The sequence below is a fragment of the Podarcis bocagei genome (assembly GCF_964188305.1).
Source record: "Podarcis bocagei genome assembly, chromosome: 17".
Classification (NCBI taxonomy): Eukaryota; Metazoa; Chordata; class Lepidosauria; order Squamata; family Lacertidae; genus Podarcis; species Podarcis bocagei.
The window spans coordinates 13,965,992-13,987,965 of NC_138143.1; the positions used below are offsets into that span (position 1 = coordinate 13,965,992).

General features: G+C 44.2%; 1 protein-coding gene and 1 long non-coding RNA gene across 9 annotated transcripts in view; one reads left to right on the plus strand and one right to left on the minus strand.

Annotated features, from left to right (window-relative positions):
• Positions 1 to 21,974, plus strand: part of LOC308577018 — a 219,816-nt gene that overhangs the window by 164,042 nt on the left and 33,800 nt on the right. The gene's annotated exons all lie outside the window — the stretch shown is intronic.
• The window catches only part of SMARCA2 (SWI/SNF related BAF chromatin remodeling complex subunit ATPase 2), a 124,357-nt gene continuing 115,440 nt past the window's right edge, over positions 13,058 to 21,974 (minus strand). For all 8 annotated transcript variants that reach the window (XM_081176073.1, XM_081176074.1, XM_081176075.1 and 5 more), the window contains 5 exons: positions 20,904 to 21,009; positions 18,639 to 18,740; positions 16,945 to 17,074; positions 15,897 to 16,039; positions 13,058 to 13,959 (listed from right to left, as the gene is read on the minus strand). In XM_081176073.1, the coding sequence (XP_081032199.1) occupies positions 13,924 to 13,959; positions 15,897 to 16,039; positions 16,945 to 17,074; positions 18,639 to 18,740; positions 20,904 to 21,009 (517 nt within the window). In that variant the 3' untranslated portion in view covers positions 13,058 to 13,923. The remainder of the gene's footprint in view (positions 13,960 to 15,896; positions 16,040 to 16,944; positions 17,075 to 18,638; positions 18,741 to 20,903; positions 21,010 to 21,974) is intronic.

Below are 21,974 nucleotides of genomic sequence, written 5' to 3' on the forward strand. Positions count from 1 at the left end.
GCGTACAGCTTCCGGGTCATGTGGCCAGCATGACTAAGCCGCTTCTGGCGAACCAGAGCAGCGCACGGAAACGCCGTTTACCTTCCCGCCGGAGCGGTACCTATTTATCTACTTGCACTTTGACGTGCTTTCGAACTGCTAGGTTGGCAGGAGCAGGGACCGAGCAACGGGAGCTCACCCCATCGCGGGGATTCGAACCGCCGACCTTCTGATCGGCAAGTCCTAGTCTCTGTGGTTTAACCCACAGCGCCACCCGCGTCCCTTTTCACCATCCATATTAGAGCCTTGCAATAGTGCAGAAAACATTTGGGACAAAATTAAAGGGAGGGGGGAGACCGGCATGATTAATAGCCAAGGCATCCTGACCGCACTGTGTGTGGTCACTAATATGCCAAGCAGGGCTGTCTTAAGCATATGCGGCACCAGGGTGCAAAGATCCACCCAGAGCCCCCCCCCCCAGGTTGCCCACTCCCAGGTGCGCAGGAGGATGGAGCTGGCTAGCCACCTCAGCGTCTCGCTGGCTCGGTCGCCCCCAAACTCACAGCGCAAAGCTGCTTGCAGCAGAAGAGCCCACCGCGGCACTCTGACTGGTGGGCGGGCTCTTCCCCGGACTCAACTCTCAGGTCCCAGACTCTTCGCTTGGTGCCCCTGAGAACCTGGCGCCCAGGTGCCCTGCACCCCTAGCGCCTATGGGTAAGACGGCACTGATGCCAAGCAGACAAGCCTTGCGAGGGGCCTTCCATACAGCCAGAGATTCCCTGTGCAGTCCGATTGGGATTTTGAGAGCCTAGGGCAGCCTTTCTCAACCTGTGGGTCCCCAGATGTTGTTGAACTACAACTCCCATCACCCCTAGCTAGCAAGGCCAGAGCTCAGGGATGATGGGAGTTGTAGTCCAACAACATCTGGGGACCCACAGGTTGATAACCACTGACCTAGGGCATCTCCAGATTTAGGGAGGAGAAAATGTGGGCTAGCAGGAGGATGCTGCAGGGGTGAGGCGGATGTAATGAAGGTCCAGGTGGTTCACAATCCCAAATTAAGATGAGAGATGGACAGATTCAGAGCTGCAATTCTATCTGAATGCACATCTTCTGGCACTGGTGTTGCTGTGGGTTTTCAGGAGACAAGGAGGCCTCAAAATTCTCGGGCGCCAAGTTCTCCCCATAATTTCTGAAAGTGTGAGGTTTGACCGACGGATTTAGCAAGGCCTGAAAAATAAGTCCAGACAGCTTCCTCAGGAGTTGAGAGAGGTGCCATCAGAGAACAAAAACAATTCAGTCTCAGTCAAGAAGGGGATAGAGCCCCCCAACCCAGCTATGGGTTAGTGAGCAGAGGACAATATCAGAGTTGAAAGGGGGAGGGTCACAGGGGGTGTAATGTCTCCATGGGGGAGGTGTCTTTTTCGCATGAGGCTTGGGTTGCGTTTGGCAAGGGGTCACAGAATCAAAGAATCGTAGAATTGGAAGGAAGCTTGAGGGTCATTTAGTCAAACTCCCTGCAGTGCAGGAATCTTTTGCCCAATGTGGGGCTTGAACTCACAACTCAGAGAGTCAGAATCTCAGGCTCTTCCCACAGATGAAGCGGGAGGCAACCATGCCCCCTGGCTGAGATCGTCTGCACCGAGAGACCAGGAAGCAAGGCTGGCTTCTGCTCTGGACCCAAGAAATTATGGGAGAAGCAACAAGAGATGTTTTCGAGGTGTAATGTTCTTCATGCCCTCCACTGTCGGTGTCAGGCTGTAAATGCAGTGGTACCTTGGTTTAAGAACATCTTAGTTTATGAACAACTTGGATTAAGAACGCCGCAAACCCAGAAGTAGGTGTTTCGGTTTATGAACTTTGCCTTGGAAGCAGAACATGTTCCACTTCTGTTGAGTGTGTTCCATTTGTAAATGGAGTCCCCCACTGCTATGGGAAAGCACGCCTTGGTTTAAGAATGCTTTGGTTTAAGAACAGACTTCTGGAACGGATTAAGTTCGTAAACCAAGGTAAATAAACCACCGTGCCTGAATTTTACAAAGAAAACATAAACCAAAACCCCAGGAATCTCATGCACCACTTGGCAGAGTTTGAGGTGGTTGGAAATAGTATTTTAGGTTCAAAATAGCTGCAGTCATCCTTCCAGGCTAGATCAATGAGGTGATACTGAGAGGGGACGTTAACTGTTTCCCCAATTGAAAGCTGTTACTAGCCCCACAGAAGAAAACATACTGGTTCCTGTGTTGTGGATCTCCGACATCTTTTTTGTTTCAGCCTTTAGGATGTGATCATCAATGAATGTCAACAGGAGTTATTAATAAGAAAAGTTGCAATCCTAAACCTGCTTACAAGAGCGGGTGTCCTGCTATGGCCAAGGGACAAGGTTTGCATAGGAACGGCACTGAATGAAATTAGAACAGGTGCTTTAGCCTGTAGAAATTTTGAATAAATGAAAATTGATATCGTACATAAAAACAGAAATGGGCTTCTCAATTAAACCCAGCACCAACTGAATGAAGCATTTGACACCTGCATATATTTTATGTATCAGAGTTCCCTGGGATGCAAATATATTGTACACTGCATCACATCCCACTGAGGGGAAACAGTTTTTTCTTTCCTTTATTCTGCTGGGATAATATACCTTACTTGAGAGAAAGAAGCTGTCAGGGAATGCAGCGGAAGATGTCATTTAGTCAGGTTTTATTGAGATCGCTTTGTGGTTTTATTAACATCAAATGGTATATGAACATTGTGAAATAAATAAAATAGAATTAGAGACCCAAACAGAATTATCAAGAGAGAACTCTTGAACCCTTTATCTCTTTGAAATAACGCTACACCCCTTTGGGATACTGAGAAATACGTCAACAAAGATTCCTAAGAGGAATTATCCATCATGAAAACGAATTGCTATTCTCACTTATTCTTTCTCTTCAATTATTTCGTGTCCGTTCATTCACGGCCTGCTGATTTCCAGTTTAACAAAAACCTCCTTCTTCTCCAGATCTGTGTTCCTATTGCCACCCAACCCAATCTCTACCAGGGGGGGCAGGAAACCCCCAAGGGGTCTTGACACGCAACCAGGGTCTGTTTTCCTTAGGGAGTCTTTCAAATGGGGTTCAATTATACATCATTACACCAGAAGCCTTCAGTGGAGAGGGATTTCACAGTGCCTATATCTCAGGAGGAGCCCCCCCCCTAGCTTCCTGGCCATCTCTGTGCCTCCCCCCCCCCCCGATAAAATAGTTCTGGCCTTCACAGCATCTCATCCATTCCCCCACCTTCCTCTCCAACCCCCAAATTTCAAAAGGACACATTTTTCCTGTGTGACATCATGCCCCCGCTGTCACCTTGGCAACCTTCTGCCTGGTTATTATTATTATTTATTGAATTTATATACCGCCCTATACTTGGGGGTCAAATGGTTCCCAATGATGGGTTTAGGACTTGCTTTGTCATTCTTAACCATTTGTATCCCCACCTGGAAAAGAAGCTTCAACTGTACTTTTCACTGGTCTGGCATATTCCCTTCAGTACTCCAAAATATCACCTAAATCTGAGCATTTATTAATTTCTAACCTTCGCTGACTCTAGCAGTTCTGGGTGCCCTCACACCCCCAAACCCCAGATCTGCAACATTATGGAGACACATTCAGCCAGATCTGACGTGGTGACAAAGAGAGCTTTCCACCCATGCCTCATGACCATGTGTCAGGATTGTGGCAGGGGGAGGCGGAGAGTTAAGCCATCCCTTCCCTTGTATGGTGGTCCCTTCTTCTTTGGTGATTACTCATAGCCCAGTAAGATTGTCTTCCATAAACATGGTTTGAACAATGAGTCCATACTTGACTGTGGAGTCCAGTTCTGGATCAACACGTCCTTCCACAGTGGGGACATTGGTTTCCTGGTGGGAGTTGATCACGGTGTGGATTTGCCAAGCATGCCTTCCTCTTAGCACATTTCTCCCTTGCGTCCTGAGTTTGAGTGTCTTCAAAGCCCATGACATCTTTGGTAAAGGCTGTACTCCAACTGGAGCGCTTGCAGGCCAGTGTTTCCTAATTTTTGGTGTTTATACTACATTTTTAAAAATATGCCTTAAGACAGTCTTTAAACCTCTTTTGTGGACCACCAGCATTACGCTTTCCATTTTTAAGTTTGGAATAGAGTAGTTGTTTTAGAAGACGATCATCCGGCACCCGGCACTCCAGCATAGTTGATGTTGAAGAATCATTGCTTCAACACTGGTGATCTTTTCTTCTTCCAGTACACTGGCATTAGTTCGCCTGTCTTCCAACATAGTGCTGACCCTGCTTCACAGTATCGAGGGAAAGGCATAGGGCAGTGGTTCTCAACCTCCACAGGTGTTGATGGACTACAACTCCCATCACCCCTAGCTAGCAAGGCCAGAGCTCAGGGTTGATGGGAGTTGTAGTCCAACAACACCTGGGGACCCACAGGTTGAGAACTGCTGGCATAGGGCATGGGTAGGCAACCTAAGGCCCGGGGGCCGGATGTGGCCCAATCGCTTTCTAAATCTGGCCCGCGGACGGTCCGGAAATCAGCGTGTTTTTACATGAGTAGAATGTGTACTTTTATTTAAAATGCCTCTCTGGGTTATTTGTGGGGCATAGGAATTCGTCGTCGTCCCCCCCCCAATATAGTCCAGCCCCCCACAAGATTTGAGGGACAGTGGACCGGCCCCCTGCTGAAAAAGTTTGCTGACCCCTGGCATAGGGAGATAGATATACAATGAAATTCCTCCATCCGCGTAAGGACTTCTGGCTGAACAATAGACAATCTCCCTCTCCTCTCCCCTCACAGGCCCTCCATTTGTTCTGGGGGGTCCCCTGGAGCAGATGGGGTGAGGAAGTGGGGATCCCAGGGAGAAGGAAGGGGGGGAATTCCATTATGCAGCCTGAAGTACTTTTGTCGGATACCTCCCAGCCATGCGATGGCTCCCACGGATTTTAATGGCGCCAGATTGTGTACGGTGGTGCTATCAGGACAGAATGACTAATAAGACCGACTGTGAAATGCACGCCTGGCGCCTGCAGGGGGTGGCCCACATTGTACACACTTGGCACTTTTCATTTTTTAAATGAAGTTTTCAAACGCCTGCACAAAGTTCTGCAGCAGGGAAAGCGGGATTTTGTAGTCTCTTTAGATTATGAAAATTAAGTCAGTTTGCACACATTTCTTATGTTTATAATGTAATTGGCGTCTGCGAATAATTGGGAGGAGCACGGCACTCTGCGCCTTGTTTTCTATTGACCAGTGAAAAAGCTCATTCTCTCCCATCCCAGATTCTGTGTTTGAGATTATTTTCTATTTTTACAGCCATAAGAACTGTAACTTGGCTTATTCATTCAGATGATGAAAAAGATAATAAAAAAATGATACTGAACAGAGACAAAAGGGAGGAAATTGTTTAATAGCGGCAGCCTATGCACAAAGTGGATCTTGTTTTGTTGAATCGGACTTAAGTCCAGGTTTGTGTGCATATGACTGCAAGCTAAAGGGAAGTAGCAACTCCCAGGATCCTAACACAGGAGAGACCAGAAAGGGTTCTGACTCCACCTAATGGAAAGATGATGACAAAAGCTGTCAAGGAAAGTTAGTCAATTCTCTTTGATACAAGGCTTATCAGCCATCTCTCAGACAAAACTGGTGCATTGCAATGCAGATTAAGTGAGCAAGTAGCTGGTTTGCAGCGGCCTTTTCTGTTTCCTTTGTGCGGATCTTTCCTGCACAATATTGGAAGGTCACAGGAAACTCCCTTGCACTTCCATGGCTTAGGGTGAAATTAGGAGCAGGTTAGTATTGGGTACCTTGGTTCTCAAACTTAATCTGTTCCGGAAGTCCGTTCCAAAACCAAAGCGTTCCAAAACCAAGGCGCACTTTCCCATAGAAAAGTTCCAGACTTTCAAAAACAACCGCTTAAACAGAAGTTTTACATGAATTCTACTATCTAACGAGACCATTGATCTATAAAATGAAAGCAATAAACAATATACTGCACTATAAAATAAATAACACAGTATTGTAGATGATTTTTTTTTTAAAAAAAATCTTCCCTGCACTGATGATAGTCATTGTTTGGATGGGGGGCTTTTATCCATTTCCGCAGTCACACAATCAATCAGTAGCTGAACTGGGTTCCACACAGTCACAAAAACCAATGAACTGAAAAAGCCTCAAAAACAAAAATGCAAAATACCGTATTTTTTGCTCTATAAGACTCACCTTTTCCCTCCTAAAAAGTAAGGGGAAATGTGTGTGCGTCTTACGGAGCGAATGCAGGCTGCGCAGCTATCCCAGAAGCCAGAACAGCAAGAGGGATCGCTGCTTTCACTGCGCAGCGATCCCTCTTGCTGTTCTGGCTTCTGAGATTCAGAATATTTTTTTTCTTGTTTTCCTCCTCCAAAAACTAGGTGCGTCTTGTGGTCTGGTGCGTCTTATAGAGCGAAAAATATGGTAAATAGCAGAAACCAAAGCGCCAAACTTAATCCGTTCCAGAAGTCTGTTTGACTTCTGAAATGTTCTAAAACCAAGATGTAGCTTCTGATTGGTGCAGGCGCCCCGGAAACAATCGCCGACAGTCGCATCGGACATCTGGCTTCCGGAAAACGGAACTCTTACTTCCAGGTTTTCGGCGTTTGGGAACCAAGGCATTTGGGAACCAAGGTACCACCGTATTGATCTCCCTTGTCTTCTCTGCTCCTTTGGTGCTTAGAGTAAAGTAAATTTAAAAATAAAAAGCTCTCCAGGATTATTTTTTTATGTATGTTTAAAATGTAAACTGGCAAATCCATAGCTTATTAGCTTATTAGCAAAGGACCCTATTTTGTGGGCAAGGTTCCAGGCGAACGGCACAAATGTCCGAGCGACAACTAGCTTCGGACGTTGACCAAGCCAAAAGGGGGTGTTCAAAAACCACACACAAAGAGCAGTTTATGTCTGGGAAGCACAGAGTGCGCTTTCAGACCGATGGCAAAATCCAGTGGCACAATTCAAGTCCATTTGGGACATTTGCACAACAAAAATCCGTCCCACACCTCAAAATGAATAAGAAAATGTAAAAAGGGGACTTTTTTTGCTATAAACTCTCTCCATTTATTCTCACAAGAAGCCTGTGAGGTAGGTTGTGGTGAAATGAATGGGATCCTCAACAAAATGTTGCAGCATATTCTCACTACTTCAGAGTAGTACTCTTGTTCAGCCTGGTTTTGTTTCATGACTGATTTACTGAGCATCTGTTGTCCTCAGCCTCATGGGACTGTTTTTTGCCTTCTCATGTTTAACAATAATGACAACAACATTAATATTACTACTATTATTATGAATATTAAGACTAATAAAGAGAGGTCAACCTCAGGTTAACCCAGTCATGTCGGCAGCAACCTCCTCTTTTTCTCAAGTTGCCCCATTCTGGTTCCTCAAATCCTGTTGGCACTCACCACTGGAGTGCACTATTAGAAGGATGCGCTAATGATCAGCCATTTCACATATGGCTTCCTCATCAAGAGAATTGAGGTTACAGTGAACCAGGCAAGGCCTCCTCGGTGGTGGCGCCCTCCCTGTGGAACGCCCTACCATCAGATGTCAAGGAAATAAACCTTTTAGAAGGTATCTGAAGGCAACCCTATATCGGCAAGTTTTTAACGTTTGATGTTTTACTGTGCTTAATGATATTTGTGGGAAGCCACCCAGAGTGGCTGGGGGAACTCAGTCAGATAGGGGGCGTACAAATAATAAATTATTATTATTATTATTATTATTATTATTATTATTATTATTATTATTATTATTATTATTAAACATGTTGCGGGAATGACACTTTGGGTTCACCAGACAGTAAGAGGATAGGGAATTGGTTTCTTGGAATTCAAGGTAGAACGCAGGGAAAAGCAAAGCCAGCCAGAACGACAGACAAAATGGAGATGTCCTATTTTGGCTGTATAATGAGCCTCCCTCTGAGAAGGAGCATGGAGGGCATGTTCCAGGGCAAGGAGGATGTGCTTCAAAACCAGAAACCAAGACGGAGTAGGGAGCCAAGTGCCATCTCTCCCTCTATCATTCTTGGCAATGCAGGACTTGGGATTATCCCACAGCAGGAAACACATACCAAGGAACCATGGGTGGTATGCCCTGCGGAGGACCTTAAGGTCCACAAATGACAACACTTTGGAGGTCCCAGGTCGCAAGGTGGTTAGATTGGTCTCAACTAGGGCCAGGGCCTTTTCAGTACTGGCCCTGACTTGGTGGAACGCTCTGTCACAAGAGACTAGGGCCCTGCGGGACTTGACATCTTTCCGCAGGGCCTGCAAGACAGAGCTGTTGTGCCTGGCTTTTGGTTTGGACTCAGTCTGACCCTTATGTTTCCCTCCCCTTATGGTTTTGACTTTTAAAATGAGGCTGCATTTTAAATTGCATTTTAACCTGTATTTTAAATTGTCTTTCTTTCTTCTTTCTTTCTTTCTTTCTTTCTTTCTTTCTTTCTTTCTTTCTTTCTTTCTTTCTTTCTTTCTTTCCTTCCTTCCTTCCTTCCTTCCTTCCTTCCTTCCTTCCTTCCTTCCTTCCTTCCTTATTATGTTTTTACTGAAATTTTATTGGTGTTAGCTGCCCTGAGCCTGGCTCTAGCCAGGGCGGGCAGGGTATGTATGTATGTATGTATGTATGTATGTATGTATGTATGTATAAATAAATAAATAAATAAATAAATAAAATTATTATTATTATTATTATTATTATTATTATTATTATTATTATTATGGCAGCAGAAAGAGAGGAAATGCTAAGGCTTTCGGTGGGCCAGGAACCATGAATGGTGGCCAGGTGGAGATGACAAGAGGATTATCAGTTCACAATTCCCAGAAGTGATTTCCATTTTAGGAGGCCAGCCATTAGAAGTCTCTTTCCTTTCACTTTTCACCTCTCACATTACCTTAAAGAAACTTGTGTATTATCTTGTCATTTGTTCTGGGTTCTTTTGAGGAAGGGCGGAATATAAATTTAAGAAAGGATAATAATAAAAAGGGAAGAAAGGAGAGACTAACAGGAGGTTTAGCATTCAAGCAGATTTCAATTAAACCACACGCACACATATATAAATAGCTGCGGTGCCATACATTGGTGCAACACAGTTCATGACACAGAGACCTCTGTTTCAGCTGCTTGACGCATTTTAGTAGAAGCAAATGGATTTGCATCAGTTTGAAGAGTATCTGCGTGGGTGGTAGGAAGGCTAATGTGGTTACGTATTATTTTTTTTTAAAAGGATTGTTCATCTGATCCAAGTGCAGCCCTGTGTCTTTCTCAAGAACGGAAACATCAAGCAAATCTCCCAACAGTCTTTGCTTATCTCCCTTACGGTCAAGGCCAAGTTGCTTGGGTTTCAAGTTTTACGTGCCGCTTCGCAACGACGAGGCGTCTATGCAAATCCACCCCTGTGATTTACCAAAGCAGAATTTTCAAACAGTATTTCGTAGTAGCCTTCGAAAGAATCTTAATGCTTTGCGTGTGCCCTGTGGAGATCCTGAACGAGAAAGGGGTGTGCGCTCTTGAAGGCCGACAAGGCTCCCACCTTGCGAAAGCCAAGCAGGTCTGGGCTGGATCGGGGCCGGAATGGGTGACCGCTGAGGAACCACATGTATGAAATGTTAAGGAAATAACCAAATAAACGGCCATAGCAAAGTTTCTGTGAAGTTGACCTGGAAGCCAACGGGAAGTTGTTAGATTATGTTCTGTTAGAGCTTATTTTGGGTTATGCGCCTCATCTTCACGCCACCCCCATTTCTGCTGGAAATGAATATTTGCAAATGTAATACTTAATCCCTACACAGCCTCTTTTTTATGGAGAAATATGCCAATTGGACCTGAGCACATTTTGTTCTTGCGTAATACACTACAGTGGTACCTTGGTTACATACGCTTCAGGTTACATACGCTTCAGGTTACAGACTCCGCTAACCCAGAAATAGTGCTTCAGGTTAAGAACTTTGCTTCAGGATGAGAACAGAAATCGTGCTCTGGCGGCGCCGCAGCAGCAGGAGGCCCCATTAGCTAAAGTGGTACCTCAGGTTAAGAACAGTTTCAGGTTCAGAACGGACCTCCGGAACGAATTAAGTACTTAACCTGAGGTACCACTGTATCTCACTGGCACACGCTCCTGCCTCGTGTGCATCTGAGCATGGAAGTCATTAGAGAAAGATGTGTGCAAGGCTTGGGTTGGCATTGGTAAGACCCTGGCTCAGCGTTTCCCAACCTTGTGTCCTTCAGATGTTGACGACAGCTTCCCTCAGCCTCTGCCAGTGTGGCCAACAGTCAAGGACAATGGGCGACCAATTCTGCTGGAGCAAAGACTAAAAGTGCTTTATTAGCAGTAACGTTCAGCATGGACACTGGAGGCCCAGGGAACCAGGATCGCCCATCATAGGCTGCTAAGACAGTTGCAAGCAATCCTTGACTGGGACAGCTGGTCCACGGTGCTTCACGGTGCCTTTTCCTACGTGCTCCAAGATCTGCAATGGCTACTGGGCCAAATTCAAGGGATTCCATCGCCCTTGGAGCTTGGGGCCAGCTTTTATTTTTAATTGTGTTTTTAAATTACAATCGTTTGCTGCCTCAGGTTCCTTTGCAAGATGGGAGGGATACAGATAAGGCTCTGGAGATCACACAGAATGCCAAAGCGTCATAGAAGGATGTAATCTTGGTACCTATCCTGACTGTAGCACCCAGCCGTGATCAAGGCGCATTCGGAGGCGGCAGAATCAACCACTTTGGTGCCATTTTGGCTACTGAACTCTGGAGCCTGATGCTTGTGACCAGGGGGACAATAAATCTGAGGCTGGTGGGCAGAACACTCTGGCCCAAATGCCACGGCACCAGGATCTGCCCAGCCTTCCCTGGGCCCAAGTGCCTCTCAGCCTACCTCACTTCTCCAAGCAGGCAGGGAGCGTAGCAGGCAGGAGACCCGAGGGTGCAGAAGCGCCTGTCCACGTGCCAGGGGGATGGCCGCCTAAGACTGCTGTCCTCACTGAGGAGAGGCAGATGGCAGGAAGAGGCTGAAGAGGAGCCTTTCTTGGGGCAAGTTGCTCACCTGACCCACCTTCCCACCCCTCCCTTAAGGCCTCCTTAGTCACACCAGAACAGGGTGGTAGGAGCTTTTTACTCCAGGAAGACACCCTAGTGAGAACAAAAGGAAACACAATGAGAAACTTGGATAGACAAGCTAGGCACCAAATGGCTCATTATGGTCGTCCAAATATCTAGTTACCATTTGAGGTCAAGAGGGCCCTAAAAGTTGCTCGTCTTCCAAAGCAACTACCCTATTCCAAACTTAAAAATGGAAAGCGTAATGCTGGTGGTCAACAAAAGAGGTTTAAAGACTGTCTCAAGGCAAATCTAAAAAAAAGTAGTATGAACACAGACAATTGGGAAACACTGGCCTGCGAGCACTCCAGTTGGAGAACAGCCTTTCCCAAAGGTGTAATGGGCTTTGAAGACACTTGAACTCAGGACGCAAGGGAGAAACAGGCGAAGAGGAAGGCATGCTTGGCAAATCCACACCGTGATCAACTCCTGCCCAGAAACCAATGTTCCCACTGTGGAAGGACATGTGTATCCAGAATTGGCCTCTACAGTCAAGTACGGACTCACTGTTAAAACTGTGTTGATGGAAGACAATCTTACTCGGCTACGAGGAATCGCCAAAGAAGAAGAAAAGAAAACCATATACGATTCTCTTTTCGGCCCCTCTTGAACCCAAATGTGACTGAGTCTCAATTAAACATCTGGCTAGTTCAGAGGACAACCTTGAGCTGGGTTAAGAGCTTTGAGACCTTTAAAAAAGAGAAGTCTTGATCCAGGAACTGTCCAAGTAATCTATTGGCCTGTCCCTGCCTCTTTTTCTTAATGGTGACATGGACCATTCATAACGTAGGAATATTATTCACAACTGTGAGCAGGGCACTGGGGTGGGGGAAGTGAAGACAAGAGACAACAATTCACTATAACGTCGTCGTTTGCTGCTCCTGCTCAGGCTGCACAGAAAAGGCAATTTGGCTCCTGAAATTCTTTTGGACTGTGTAGCTAAAATATGAACGGACAGAGTTCTACAGGATGTGGTCTTGGTGTGTGGAAACAGCCCAGATTCAAGGATCCCCAGGCATGGACCTCCAGGTGGCAGAGATTTCAGAAAAGGAAGGAACCTTTTATCATATGTGGTGGACCTGTCCCAAGGTGAAAGACTTCTGGGAAAAGATTTATAATGAATTGAAAAAAATGTTGAAATATACATTTATAAATAACCAGAGGCCTTTCTTCTTGGAATAACAGGTTTGGAATTGCCCAAGAAAGATGTTAAATTATTTTTGTATGCCACAACTGCTGCACGTATTTTGCTAGCTAAAAAGTGGAAAACCCAAAAATTACCAACAATAGAAAAATGGCAGATGAAGATGATGGATTTTTCAGAGCTAGCCGACCTGACAGGAAGAGTCCGCAACCAGAAGGAGGAGTAGTATCAGGAAGAATGGAATAAATTTAATGATTATTTAGTTAAATTTGTTAAATTAAACTAACTGGAAATAGCTTGCAGATACTTAATGGGCTTAGGATTTTATTTATGTTAAGTGATGAATTAATATGTTTAATTCTATAAGGTGAAGATTTAAGGATGTTAATGTTTAAGTTAAATTTCATAAAAATTGGGATTTGAAAAACCGTTAAAAGGACATGCAATGAAATTCAACCAAGGGGAAGAGAGGAAGTCACGTAACAAAGTTAATAAGTGTAATTTTTAATAAGGCTATGATTTATGTTTGTTTTGTTTGCTTGTCTTGTGTGTTTGTTTGTTTATAATATTGTGAAAACCAATTAAAAATTTTTTTGGGGAAAAAAGAGAGATTTCAGGTGTCATCCTGGCTCCCGGGCATCTTCACTTGGTCGCAAGTGGCTGAGAGCCGGGTGCAAAACACGCCTGGCACCTGGTGAATTTTGAACACTGAAAGGAAGTGAGAATGAAGCTCAACGCTGCAATGTCATTCTGCTTGGAAAACACGGATGGCACAGACCCTTCAAAATTACTGGAATTTTATTTGCCTCAGGCTTATGACTTGCAACCAAAGACATTGTGCAAAGAAAGCAAAGATTAAGTACACTTGGGGGAAAGGTGGCAAACCACATTGGTAACACAAAAGGTAATCTGATGAAAGAAGCCATTCATTATACTATATAGATTGCAATATTCAATAGCATTTTAAATCCAACTTTTTTGTAATCAAGAAAAAAAAGAAAAAGAGAAGAAATAAAAGGAAAATTAAAGTTTACAGTAGACATAAATTTCATGTATACAGTTCGAAAAGCATTTCTTTTTCAAGAGAGAATCAAATGAAGCAATGAATGCGGGAGGACTGGGTAGAGGCTAGCTACTGTACATTTAAGAAAATTGTATATATGCACCACAGTGAAGAAACAAATACAGAACTAATAAAACCTTGAAAACTGCCTGATGAAAAATAAAATCACCAGTTGCTTTTAATGGCTTCTCCTGGTTAGCAATGCTACAAAAGACATTGTTTTCAAATCTTTCTGATGCCAGATGATAGCATCTAATCAAATATGGAAACCAGGAATGTCAAACCATTAGTAAGTTAAACCCAACCCATAGAAATATACTATCAACCCATGTTTTTTTTCCATCAAAAGCTTTTTTTTTTTAAATCTTTGAGGCCCGTTTGGTCACAGTATGTTACATGTTTTTCCATTTTTATTTTTTTTACACCATGATACCATAACGTTTGTCTGGCAATATCCTAAAGCTAGTTATAGATGATGTAAATACAGAAACGCCCCGATGCCAATCTGGCAGAGTGAATTCGCTGGGTGCAGAATGAGGGAAGAGAAGAACGGTTCTCCTTTATGAACATCGGACCGTGTGAATCACTCGTCGTCACTTCCGCTGGCTTCCGACTGGTCCTGGATGGAAGAGGCAGGGGGGAAGGTTAGAGGTTTTGTTTGTTGAAAGCATTGCAAAAAAGACAATGTTACTTTGACACCCCTGTTTGGGCCATAATAAAGAAACAAGGTGCAACCAAGAGATAGCAAGGCAATCCAGTTATTTTAGCCATGCCTCTGGATTTGTCGCAAGATGTTCTATAATAGGTTTATGAGCTATCAGGCACAGCTGTGCCGTGTGCATCTCGCAAGTCTCACGGCTTTCGCGACAATTTACTTCCAAATAAATATACCAAAAGACTGACGGCATGTACAGTATGCTCACTCAGAACCAAATCCCAGGGAGTTTAGCGGGGCTTACGCAGCCTTAGCTTGCCTTTATAGGTAAAGGTAAAGGGACCCCTGACCATTAGGTCCCGTTGTGACCGGCTCTGGGGTTGCGGCGCTCATCTCGCTTTATTGGCCGAGGGAGCCGGCGTACAGCTTCCGGGTCATGTGGCCAGCATGACTAAGCCGCTTCAGGCGAACCAGAGCAGCACACGGAAACACCGCTTACCTTCTCGCCAGAACGGTACCTATTTATCTACTTGCACTTTGATGTGCTTTTGAACTGCTAGGTTGGCAGGAGCAGGGACCGAGCAATAGGAGCTCACCCCGTCACGGGGATTTGAACCACCAACCTTCTGATCGGCAAGTCCTAGGCTCTGTGGTTTAACCCACAGCGCCACCAGCGTCCCTACAGCCGGCCTTTATAGGCTACCTTAAAACAAAATTAACGAAGAGCAACCTTTGTGCACCTGCAGAATTTCTTTCTTTTCCATCTGAAGTGCAGGAGCCCACGCATATTGCAAACGGCCGGCAGAACTCCCCTGGCAAAACCCCATTTGCCATTAAGGGACCCTGCTCTTCAAGAAACCACAGGATATTTCACACAACAGAGGGGTCTTTCCAGCTATCCATACAAGAGTTAAGCCAGGCATAGGCAAACTCGGCCCTCCAGATGTTTTGGGACTACAACTCCCATCATCCCTAGCTAACAGGACCACTGGTCCGGGATCATGGGACTTGTAGTCTCAAAACATCTGGAAGGCCGAGTTTGCCTATGCCTGAGTTAAGCCTTAGTACTTAATGTTTTAAAAAAATACTTTTATTTGATTTTTAAAAATATAAACATACAGCAAAAAACAATTCCAAGACTGAAATATCAAGATTACTCTGACTCTCCTGACTTTCCCCATCCCTTCCACGGGTCCTAGTGATAATATGCACAACTGCATATCAATAGTATCCAAGATTTATCCTTCCCGTTATTCTACAAGCGTGGTTGAAATCCTGCTAATGTTTTAGCCTGCTTACAATGGTCTTGTAAATAAATTGTAAACTTTCCCCATTCTTTTTTCAAGTTCTCGTCTTCTTGATTTCTGAGCTTCCCAGTTAATTTGGCCATTTCAGTAGAGTCCATCAACTTGGTTTGCCATTCTAGTACTTAATTTTAACTTGGCCGGCTGAGCTCCAAAAAAACTACTTGCTCAAGGCCTCCTTTCCCCCCTTTTAGGAGCATCTCCCTGAAATTTGCCACCTATTTCTTGATGCAAATCTCTTCCCTGGAGCTCAGAAGAAGCTTCCCAGCTCCTTCAATCCCGGGCATTGAGTCCAAGTGTTGAGCATCCTACTGGAGAGGTGATGGGATACTATGCAATGTTCTCAAACCTTCCATGCATCCTGAGCCCCCCAAAATCGGCCCCCTTGCCCCCCCTGACTGGTTTTGGATGACAGCTCCCATCAGGGCTCCTGCTTAGGGACAGGGGAGCCCCAAATACCTGCAGCGCCCCCTGCTGGAAAACGCTCTGCTGGACTGTTAACCTCCAAAGGCGGATCCCATTCGTGACAATTGCAGATACAGGCATAGGGATGGGGGGGGGGGGAATGCATTTACTGCTCTTGCAAGCAACACTCACATTTTCATCTTGATCCTCATCGCTGTCGTCGTCGCTCACAACCGGTTTGGCTTTGACTCGACTTTGCCGCTTCTTGCCTTTTCCTTTCTCCCTGTTTTTATCCTCCTTTTTGTTTAGTTTGATTTTTACTTTCACAGATTTGGCTGCAAAAAACCCCCAAAAAGCCCACAGAAGAAACTTAGCGGCCAAAATTAACAGACCGGACGCAGATTTAGTTCTGCTTACAGCAGAGCCGGAGACATAGACGGGACTTACGTCCATCATTGCAGTCCTACACACTATGGATGTGAATGAATCTAGTCTCAAGTGTGACTAAATGTGGGTCAAGCCCAGTGTTTAAGGTTTCTCAGCCACTGACTCCCCTGGGTTCCTCTGGAAGGAACAGTGGGCTATAAATTTAAACCATATATAAAACAAACAAACAAACAAACAAACAAACAAACAAACAAACTCGCACAAATCACTCATTCTCTCATACACACACACACACACACACACACACACACTATCCTGAAAAGGACCTTATCAGCATTCCTGATTCTACAACGTAAGAGTTTCAAAGAAATAATCTGAATGTAAATTTCATATAAGGAAATTTCCTATTTTAAAACAGTGCTTTTTTCTGGGGGGACGGGACACAGGGGTACACATACCCCTAAACAGTTTGTAAATCTACCGGAAGAAGAAACTATTTTTTAAAAAATTGTTAGTTTCTTCTCTAGCAGGGTGAACCATCGGTTCCATTGCTACCCCCGACGGCGGCTTCCTTTCCTTTCCCGGTGTTTCCCCGAGTCTCGGACAGAAGCGAGCGTTTAATATGTGAAGCAGTGTGGAATGTGGAAGTGTGGTGTTTTACTGATGAAAGCTTGGTCTCATGGAGGGGCACTATTTCAATATGGGCCACGCATGTTGTTTGTACTTTTGTCCATTTACTGTATTCATTTCCCCTGATTTGAACTATAAAATGGTGGTTTTCTCAAGGCAAAATGAGAGGACCCCTAAACATTTTTTAAGAAGAAAAAAAAAAGCAATGAAGTGAGGGGCTCACATTCAGATTCCGACTCGTCTTCCTCATCTTCTTCTTCCTCGTTGCTTTCGTCCTCGCTCTCCTCTTCTTTGGCAATCTTCTGCCGTGCACTTTTGAACACCGACTGCAGAACAATGGAGTCCTCATAGATCTGTGGCAGGAAAGGAGAGCAGCGTCAGGCCGGCAAGCTGTGCTTCATCAAAGATTCACAGCATGGAGCGCTATTTCCTATGCAAACCCAGAGAGAGCAAGGCTTCTCTCCCCCATTACAAGTCACAAGTCTTGTTGCATGAATTTTACAGGAAATGCCAATGTTAATTTTTCATGCACTAAATGAGGGTTAAAAAAAAGCCTTCTGATGGCAGTATGAAACAAAATGAAGCTCCATATTATATTTTCACATTTCTAAGCACCACCTACACTTATGTTTGAATGCAGATAGGTAGCTGCGTTGGTCTGATGCAGACGAAATATATATAAAAAATTGTCCAGTAGCCCCTTAGTGACCAACTAAGTTTGTTCTGGTATAAGCTTTCATGATGTTAGACTAGGATCTTAATCTGAAGAAGTGTGCATGCACACGAAATCTTATACCCAGAACAAACTTAGTTGCTTATGTTTGAATTATTTAATGTTTTATTACTAATGATCTCAAGAGTCTTCAATGGAAGGCTCTAATTAAGATTTAGATTATAGTCTAACAATATATCCAGGTTAAAACAAAAGCACTCTTCCGATGCTAATTATCAGCAGAAAGAACAAAAGCGTTCGTGTTAGCTAATAATAGAATTCTGGGATAGATATAGGACCTGTTACAGTGAAGGTTCTTGCAATCTTTATCCATGGTTCACAGATTATGAACAGGCTGTGGGATTTCACCCATCCTTCCCATCTCATCTCCTCTTGCAAAGTGAATCTGCCCTTTCCCCATAAACTGCGTTTAAGGGTCATGGCTTCAATGATGTTAGCTACGGTTAACGCCAACTAGGTTCCTGTATGATGGAGTTTTTCATAGGGACCCTTAGTTCGTATTAGCCAGGCATAGGCAAACTCTGCCCTCCAGATGTTTGGGGACTACAACTCCCATTACCCCTGACCACTGGTCTTGGTAGCTAGGGATGATGGGAGTTGTAGTCCCAAAACATATGGAGGGCAGAGTTTGCCTATGCCTGGTATTAGCCATGGTCAAGACTGGTGAAGACTGCACCTCTTAGCCAACAAATAGATTCCTCCAATGATCCATCATGGATGATGAGTTGCAAGATAAAGATTGACAAGCCACCAATCCACTCGTAAGCAAAATGGAGATACAGTCTATATTTACTTCAGCAAGTGCCAGTTTTATTACCCAACTTCCAAGGAAGAAGTTGAGTTCTTCAGAAGATTTTTAAAAATAACACCACCACCACAGAGAACTACCAACTAGTTGATACCAAGGGTGGTAAATGTAGACTTATTTCTCCAACCGAGATGTTTCAAGTATACTGTAGTTGCAGGAGAAGAACTTCCTGCTATAGAACAAACTCTGAAGACTAAAAGCAAGCTGAAACAGAAAATATGAAACTGAAGGTTGTTTTATACGACTGGGGAAATGTTAACGCCACCCCAAGTTTAGACAAGCCCCCAAGCTTCTTACTGACTTACATAACATGTTCACAAATGCAAATGTGTACACCAACACCGCAGTTCTGCTAAGCAAATAATTTGAATCCGACCTGTGATCCTTCCAAGTTGAAGGTCTGAGCGTTGTGACACAACAACATGACGTCCTTCTCCAGGTCGCTAACACTCCGATATTTATGGTTACGAATTCTTTCCTAAAAACCCAATCGAAAGAAATTGAAAGGGGGAGAGAAAGAACAGGATAGCTGGTTAAACAAGCCTGTTGCACTCATGAACACAACAGATTCACGTACGCAACGTTCTCAGTGTTGTTATCCTTTTGGCGTAGATTAATCGGATAGCACAAACAAAACAAGCGTTTTCAGATAAAATAAAATAATAATAATAATAATATATTATTTATATCCCACCCATCTGGCTGGGTCCCCCCCCCCGCCACTCTGGGCGGCTTCCAACAAAACGCTAAAATACAATAACCTATTAAACATTAAAAGCTTCCCTAAACAGGGCTGCCTTTAGATGTCTTCTAAAAGTTTGGTAGTTATTTTTCTCTTTGACATCTGGTGGGAGGGTGTTCCACAAGGCGGGCACCACTACCGAGAAGGCCCTCGGCGCTGGACCTCAGTGTCCGGGCAGAACGATGTAGGTGGAGACGCTCCTTCAGGTATACTGGACTGAGGCTGTTTCTCCTCTGCTGGGTTTAGCAGCCCTGCTCCAGAAGAGAGTTTGACCTGGCATCCTTTAACCAGCCTAACCTGGCTTCACGCCGGTTACTTGGGGATGGGATGGTCCTGCTGGTTTATCAATGGCAGCTAGACATGGCGGAGGTTATGCTCTGCCTCCATGCGCAGGGACTGCAATGCACACCAGGCGCTGGAGAGAGGGCTGGCGCTCAGCTTTCCCACAGGCCCCCTCTGTTCAGATGCCAAGGGGATGAAGAACTACACAACTTCTGGAAGACATTGGAAGGCAGCCCTGTATCGGGAAGCTTTCAATGTTTAACGTTTTACTATGTTTTTATACATGCTGGAAGCCACCCAGTCATAGAATCATAGAATCATAGAGTTGGAATAGACCACAAGGGCCATCGAGTCCAACCCCCTGCCAAGCAGGAAACACCATCAGAGCACTCCTGACATATGGTTGTCAAGCCTCTGCTTAAAGACCTCCAAAGCAGGAGACTCCACCACACTCCTTGGCAGCACATTCCACTGTTGAACAGCTCTTACTGTCAGGAAGTTCTTCCTAATGTTTAGGTGGAATCTTCTTTCTTGTAGTTTGGATCCATTGCTCCATGTCCGCTTCTCTGGAGCAGCAGAAAACAACCGTTCTTCCTCCTCTATGTGACATCCTTTTATATATTTGAACATGGCTATCATATCAGCCCTTAACCTCCTCTTCTCCAGGCTAAACATGCCCAGCTCCCTTAGCCGTTCCTCATAAGGCATCATTTCCAGGCCTTTGACCATTTTGGTTGCCCTCCTCTGGACACGTTCCAGTTTGTCAGTGTCCTTCTTGAACTGTGGTGCCCAGAACTGGACACAGTACTCCAGCTGAGGTCTGACCAGAGCAGAATACAGTGGCACTATTACTTCCCTTGATCTAGATGCTATACTCCATTGATGCAGCCCAGAATTGCATTGGCTTTTTTAGCTGCCGCGTCACACTGTTGGCTCATGTCAAGTTTGTGGTCAACCAAGACTCCTAGATCCTTTTCACATGTACTGCTCTCAAGCCAGGTGTCACCCATCTTGTATTTGTGCCTCTCATTTTTTTTTGCCCAAGTGCAATACTTTACATTTCTCCCTGTTAAAATTCATCTTGTTTGTTTTTGCCCAGTTCTCTAATCTGTCAAGGTCGTTTTGAGTGGCTGGGGAAACCCAGCCAGATGGGTGGGGTACTACTACTACTACTACTACTACTACTACTACTACTACTAATAATCTGGCTGGCCACTGTGAGAACAGAAAGCAATTCCACAGGTACATCACAGACATGGAAGAATAACAACAAGCAGTATTTAATTTCTGCTATTTGTGCACAAGTGCAAAAGCCAAGTCATGATAACTTGGCCTGATGCTGGAAAGCTGCATTCAAGGTCAAATGAAATGGCGGGAAGGATTTGAGGTAAAAGCAGCAGAAGGAAAAATGACAAAATAACTGGAATAGAGAATTTTTTTGTGATAGATGCAGTAGAAAGCGTTTGAGTCAAAAACACTGCGGAGGTGAGGGAGTCAACTCATGAAACAATGTCTTTGATTTGAAGGTTACCGTGAAAACATTTGAAAAAAATTAATTAAAAATATATGTAAAAAAGGAAGGAAGCGGCATTCGCGTTTAGCAGAGATCAGGCTCACCTTAATTTTTTTGAAATCCACTGGCTTTCTAATTAATTCATAGTATTCTGGGTATTCTTTTCTGGAAGGCAGTTGAATGAAGACTTCACTTAACTGTCGTCCTGAGCTGTTAAAATGGACAAAAATAATAGAAAACGTTATTACTTAGCTGTGACAAGAAATGGCAGTGACCAGCATGTTTGAGAAGAAAAAAAGGAAGATGGTTTTGCTTTTCACCTAAGAATTTGTTCCAGTTCAAGAAATGGAGCATTAATAAAATCCTGTGCTGTGAGGAATCAAAGTACAAGGGCAGCCATGTAGAATAATATAAAAGATGCACCAGCAAGGGATATTCTGGAAATATACGCAAATTGCAGAACAGACTACATTGCACACATTCCTAGAACAGCAGCACAGTACTGAATTTTACCTTTTTCTTCTACAACCTGGCTACTTTTTCACAGAAGGATTTGATTTCTTAGTCCCCTTTGTGCATTTGTCAGTGAATATGGCTTAAAACAACAACCAAGAACCCAAAGCCAAAAAAGCATTTATTTGTTAACAGAAAGCTTCCACTGGTTGCAACTGAGGTTATGCTAAAAAAAAGCAAATGATTACTTGTGAATATGCTATCCTGGTTTTCAATCTCAATTTCCAGTTCCATATGCACCTTTTGAACATAAATAAAAAAATAAGAGATCTAACAATCATAGAAAGCATGCACACTATTTCTTTTCCGGTTGCCTAGCAACTGCCAGGCTATACGCTGAAGAGCAGTAGGACCTGCATAAATTAAGAAAATCTTCAGAAAGATGAGTGGCATCTCTGTAGTCTGACTCTACTGGGTCACATTGTCTGCCCCCCCAAACAAGGCATCTCAGCAAATAAACACAGATAATGGTGTTGTTTTAAATCTGTTTTGTGTGCTGTGCAACATCCTTCCAGACTGGTGGGAAAAAGCATCGTTTGTCGCTGCATATACTGGCATTAACAGGCGGCGAATTTTAAGGTACCGTATTTTTCTGTGTATAACCTCCCACCCCGGTGTATAACACGACCCCTATTTTGGGGGACTCCAAATTAAGAAAGTGG